Source organism: Mustela nigripes, chromosome 4, assembly GCF_022355385.1.
Source record: "Mustela nigripes isolate SB6536 chromosome 4, MUSNIG.SB6536, whole genome shotgun sequence".
NCBI lineage: Eukaryota > Metazoa > Chordata > Mammalia > Carnivora > Mustelidae > Mustela > Mustela nigripes.
In genome coordinates this window covers 93,176,658-93,182,672 of record NC_081560.1, presented here as the reverse complement: position 1 = coordinate 93,182,672, position 6,015 = coordinate 93,176,658, and the positions used below count along the sequence as shown (strand labels likewise).

The 6,015-nt window shown below is 59.1% G+C and overlaps 1 protein-coding gene across 2 annotated transcripts in view; it reads left to right on the top strand.

Moving 5' to 3' along the window:
• The first annotated feature begins 4,093 nt into the window (after window positions 1-4,093).
• The window catches only part of LOC132016079 (histone H2A.V), an 8,260-nt gene continuing 6,338 nt past the window's right edge, over window positions 4,094-6,015 (top strand). For both annotated transcript variants that reach the window (XM_059397134.1, XM_059397136.1), the window contains exon 1: window positions 4,094-4,311. In XM_059397134.1, coding sequence (XP_059253117.1) covers window positions 4,309-4,311 — 3 coding nt within the window. In that variant the 5' untranslated portion in view covers window positions 4,094-4,308. The remainder of the gene's footprint in view (window positions 4,312-6,015) is intronic.

The window sequence follows — 6,015 nt, the reverse complement described above, 5'->3', positions numbered from 1 at the left end:
CATATGGCATCGTCATCAACTTTTCACAGGTTTCAGAGTAGCTAAACAACAAAATAGCCATGAGACAATGAGTGTTGAACCTACCAAGTCCTCGAGCACAGCACTGTGGGTTTTCACTCTTTGTTGTTAACATCCTATTTTAGAAATGTTTGAGCCTCTGAAAATCAACATAGGGGCTCCTAGGTGGCTCAGCCATTAAGTGTCTGCTTTCAGCTACAGTCATGATCCTGGGATCGAGCCCTACATCCGGCTCCCTGCTCAGCGGGAAAGCCTGTTTCTCCCTCTCCCACTCCCCCTGCTTGTGTTCCCTCTCTCACTGTGTCTCTCTCTGTCACATAAATAAAATTTTTTTTAGGGGCACCTGGGTGGCTCAATAGGTTAAAGCCTCTGCCTTCGGCTCGGGTCATGATCCCAGGGTCCTGGGATCAAGCCCCGCATCGGGCTCTCTGCTCAGCAGGGAGCCTGCTTCCTCCTCTCTCTCTGTGCCTGCCTCTCTGACTACTTGTAATCTCTGTCTGTCAAATAAATAAATAAAATCTTTAAAAAAACTTTTTTTTAAAAAGAAAGAAAATCAACATATACTGAATTGACATTTTTTTTTCTTGTAAATGAGGCCTCTAAATTTTGGTGGTATTTTGTTCAAACTCAGTTGGAAATCACTCATCCAAGCATTTGATGCATGAACTGGTAAGAAACTTCAGCTTTTTTTTTTAATTTTTTAATTTATTTATCAGAGGTGGGGGGAGAGAGCGAGCACAGGCAGACAGAATGGCAGGCAGAGGCAGAGGGAGAAGCAGGCTCCCTGCTGAGCAAGGAGCCCGATGTGGGACTCGATCCCAGGACGCTGGGATCATGACCTGAGCCGAAGGCAGCTGCTTAACCAACTGAGCCACCCAGGCGTCCCAGAAACTTCAGCTTTTGATGTGTCCTGAATCATCAATCTCCATTATTCCCAAATAAATCCATTTTAGCTGGTAAAAAAAAGGGGGGGGGGGCACTTAAGCATTTGAAACTCTTAGTTGCAGTTATCGGAAAACAAACAGGGAAGCGGTGAATGTGGTCCCTTCAGAAGGAAGGGAAGTGTGGACAGACCAAATAATGGCGGAGCATTCTGGAATGTATCAGCTCATGAACAGACTTTTAGTGGAATTCCTATGTTCAACCGGACAAATATACAGTCTGCCCTGCAGTCGACTGAAATCGAGATGGTCTCCCGTGCGGTAGCATCAAAATTTGGTGAAGAGTTGAAAGAATCAGGGGCGCCTGGGTGGCTCAGTGGGTTAAAGCCTCTGCCTTCAGCTCAGGTCATGATCCCAGGGTCCTGGGATCGAGCCCCACATCGGGCTCTCTGCTCTTCAGGGAGCCTGCTTCCTCCTCTCTCTTTCTCTGCCTGTCTGCCTGATTGTGATCTCTGTCTGTCAAGTAAATAATAAAATCTTTTTTAAAATAAATAAATAAATAAAGAGAATGTGGCTGTTCTTTCCGAGAGCGGCCCCAAGAAAATGTCTCTTAGAGGCTTTATGATGTTTTGGAGAATGCCTCGGTGTTAAAGGGAATTTAAAACTCAACACAGGGGTAAAAGCTTGAGGAATCTATGTAGTTATCCTGTAATTGTTAAGGCTGTCTTCTCCTCACACTGGCAACCCCGGGAACACAGATGACGGTAAAGGGCCATCCTCTACTCTTTGTACCTTTATAATTCTGCACGTGAATATACAGCGCACTCAGGAACTTAATACAACTTAATACACTCAGGAACTTAATATAACTTTGCAAAGCAAAACCGTCTCCAGGACGCCTGGGGGGCTCCGTGGGTTAAACGTCTGCCTTCAGCTCAGGTCATCATCTCAGGGTCCTGGGATGGAGCCCCTCATTCTGCTCCCTGCTCAGTGGGGAGCCTGCTTCTCCTTCTCTCTCCCCCTGCTTGTGTTCCCTCCCTCACTGTGTCTCTCTCTGTCAAATAAATAAATAAAATCTTTAAAAAAAAATAAATAAAAATAAAATAAAATCTTTAAAAAAGAAAAGAAAGAAAGACCATCGTGCCAGGTCAGGCTTCCCAGGAAGCAGACTGTAAGGTGGGGACTTACCCTCATGAGGCCTGCTGCAGAGTGCTCCTGGCGACTTCATGATCAGCCGTGTGAAGGAGAGGGGACAAGTTGAACAGCAGTGCATTTGGGGGTTAATGACACACGGGAGACTGCAGTCATTTCAGATCAAGGCACAAGAGCAGAAGAGAGCAGCCTTGCTCACTATTACCCCACATCCAGCAGCTGTGGGGAGGCGGGCTGCTCCCTTAGGCCAAGCACAATTCCCGGGAAGACCCCTGACCAATGACCAGGCAGACCAGGTGGCTGAGGGATCCCGTGCCTCTGTTTTGAAAGGGCTCTGGGTCGAGCATCACAGCTTCCATGACCCCGGAGCTTCTCAAAGTTGGGTGCACACCTCAAGGCCTGATGGCCCCACCCACACCTCCTGATCCGGTAGGGTGGGCCGGGGTCCGAATCTGCTCTTGCAACGATTCCAGATGGTACTGGTAGCGTCTAGGGCCCGCACCACGAGAACCGTCACCTCACCCTGGACCTGATCCGGTTAAACCCACCCACGTTGAATGCTAACGCGCGGGAGTTCATCGCTTGGGGATGCTAATTCCCAAAACTCCCTGTTCCTACCGCGGTCCCTGTGGGCGGAGGACACCTCCTCCGCAGCTGCAGCTCTGGGGGAACTGGACCGGGCTGGCTAACGCGCGTGCTGGCTGCTGGGCTGCAGGCCGTGCTCACAGTGCCCGAGAGCCCCCCGCGTTCCTCCGTCTGCGGGCCTCAGCCTGGCTCTCGGCTCTCCGCAGGGCGCGGAAGCCAGGGCAGTCCTGCCTGCGATGCGCGCCAGGTCCGCGCGCCTAACTCCATTGCCCCACTCCGCCCACCCCCGCATCTGAGGCCTGGGAGAGGGAACCCACCTGCTGCTGAGGAAAGTTTATTGGCTGTTAAACCCGCGCTAGGTACCCGGCGGGGGTACCAAACTCCCCACGGTGGGCCGGGCGTAGGAAAACTCGGTGCCCAACTCAGATCACAGGCCCAGAGAGCGAGGGCAACAGGTCAGGTCTCCGGAGACGAGATCTGCAGGTGCGCAGGGACGCCGGGGGAATGGCGGGGATCTGCTGGGGGGGGGGGGGGCGCGGGGAGGGGGGGGGGGGGCGCGGGGGGGGGGGGGGGGGCGCGGTCTCCAGGGGCGCGGGGTGGGGAGCGGACTGCAGGTGCGGGGGGAGGGGCGGGGTCTGCAGGTGTGCGGGGGTGTGGGGGTGCCGTGGAGAGTGCCGGGGATACCGAGGGCACCTGCTCCGGGGCCGGCCTCGGGGATGCTGGACCCGAACCCCGCTCCTCCCCTGCCCCCTCCCTAACCCCTGCGGTCCGAGTGAGCCCACGCACCGGGCCATCCGCACCCCACAGTGGCCCCCACGAAGACCTCCGGGGTCCCCGCCGGCGGTGCGGGCGCCCCCCTCGTCCCTGCCCCGGGGAGCATGAGTGAACCCCCGGCGCGGACGCGGGAGGAGGGCAGCAGGCGACCGCAGGGACAAAGGCCGTCGCGCGGGAAAAGACGGGGGCACCTCGGTGGGGCGGGTCCTAGGGAGGCCCGCCGCACCCCGGGTGTCCGCGTTCTTCCCGTGCTCGGGCGTCGCCGGGACCCGAACGCCCGGCACCGAGGGCCTCGACCTGCGGGGCGCCACACGCTCAAGCTACGCCCGCCGTCGCAGGCGTCACAAACATTCCTCACAGGCCGCAGAGCGGGAGCGGAGAACGCGCGGGAAAGCCGCCACCGCCTCCGGTCACCCCACCCATTGGCTAACCCTGCCGTCGTTCACGGCGGCCCGCCTCTCCTGCTCGCGGGCGATGTTCTCATTGGCTGACTACCGCCAGCCGTCCGCCCTCATTGGCCCGCCCCTCCGTTGGTCGGGCTGGAGCGGTGGAGACAGGCCGAGAGCCGCTCGTGGCCCCGCCCCCGCTCGCACAGAGGCGCAACGGTGTTGGTGCTGGAGGCCCCGCCCCCCGTGCCGTGTGCAAAAACAAACAGCCGTTAGGGAGGAGGTGCCAGGGGCGGGGCCTGGTTAGAAGAGGCTGCTCGATTGGGCAGCTTCTGGGGTTCAAACCAGCAAGGCGAACAAGGATTGGCCGGGGCGGCCCGAAGCGGGCCCCGGTTATTGTCCGGGCTTCGGCGGCGGCGGCGGCGGCGGCAGCGGCGGCGGCTGCGGTCGGTGCTCCGGAGCGGCGGCTCGGCGGCGGCTCGGAGGGAGCAAGGGCGGGAGCGGCCGAGACCATGGTGAGGGCGGCGGCCGAGTGGCCGAGTGGCCGGGCGGCTGGCGGCGCGGATACCTGTTGAGGCAGCCCGGGGTCGCCCCGCCCGCCGTGGCGACGGCGCGCAGCGAGGGGAGCGGGCCGTGAGGCTGGCCTGCGGCCCTCCGCCGGCGGATGAACGCACGGGCGGGTCTTGGGAGCCAAAAGTCCCGGCAGCGGCGGGCTGTCGGCTTGCTGCGGAGCCGCGGCTCCCGGGCCCGGCGGGCAGGTGTGGGGCCGGCGGCGGCCCCTCCGACCCCTGCGGCGGACCTGCGTGGGCCGCTGCCCCGTGCGGCTCGGAAAGCCCACGCCTTAATGCCGCTGCCTGCGGAGCGGATGGGACGTAAATGACTTCGGGCCCGGCCGGCGCGGCTGGCGGCTGAGAGCGGGTCGGTGTTTCCGGACTCGGCACCGCGGGCCGCCGGAACCGCCGGAGCCCTGGGCGCGGGGCGGACGGGGAGGGTCTCGTCCTGCGGAAGGACGGAGTGCAGGAGGCTCGGGACGGCTCGTAGGTGCTGCTGCCTCCGTGCTGCTGCCGCCTGCGCGTTTAGTGCCGAACGTTAGAGCCGCTGAGATGCGTGCGGTGGACGCTGTAGTCTCCGGGTGCTTCGTTTTGTGTTTCTATTGACGTGACAGAGATCGCACGCAGGCAGAGAGGGGGAAGCAGGTCTCCACCGAGCTGAACGCCCGACGCGGGGCTCGATCCCAGGACCCAGGGATCATGACCCCAGCCGAAGGCAGAGGCTGTAACCTTCCCAGGCACCCCTGTAGGCTACAAGTTCTTTGAAGAGTTGCGGTGCAGAGGAGCCGCGCGGTTTCAGAGCTTAGCGTCCATTCGCTGGCACAGCTGGTCAGTCTTGTAAACGGATTTTAAATGTTGACGACGCCGCGGTAGACTTGAATGGTACGGATGAATCCGTCCGGCCGAGAACCTCGGGTTCCGTCTTAGCTCAGGTCCTTGGTGTTCCCTCTCCGAGGCCAGAGCGTGTCTGACTTACCAGTGATGTCCCGGTGGTGTGTGCGCACGCCTGCTGCGCAGCCCGGCTCTACGGGGGGGGGGGCTATGGCCCTTGTCTTTTTCTCCAAAACGTAGTTTTGTGGGGGTTCGGGTGGCGGCGCGTACCTGCACTTCAGTTGTTGAAACGACTGCGAAAGTCTCCCTTGCTTCCCTGTACCAGGTCCTGTTTGTGAACGGTAAGACTCTCCAGTCCTCCTTTTACTGGCTGTTGATAGTAGGATTCGTTTAGCCCTTTCCGTGTAGCTGGAAGGTCTTTCTGATTCTCAAATATACCGAACAAAGTTTGGCATTGGAGCCATTCTTCAGTGTCCCATCAGTGGCATGAAGTCCTGTCACCTCACTCTGTAGCCAGCACTGCCGGTCGTCTTCAGACCGCTTCTTTCTTCCAAAGTGACACTCTGTACCCCTGAGGCACTCACCCTGGTTCCAGCCCCCCTGCAGCCTCCGGCACCCATCTTTCTCTCTGTTCCTCTGTTTTTTGTTTTTTGTTTTTTTAAGATTTTATTTATTTATTTGACAGAGAGAGATCACAAGTAGATGGAGAGGCAGGCAGAGAGAGAGAGAGAGGGAAGCAGGCTCCCTGCCGAGCAGAGAGCCCGATGCAGGACTCGATCCCAGGACCCCGAGAACACGACCCGAGCCGAAGGCAGCGGCTTAACCCACTGAGCCACC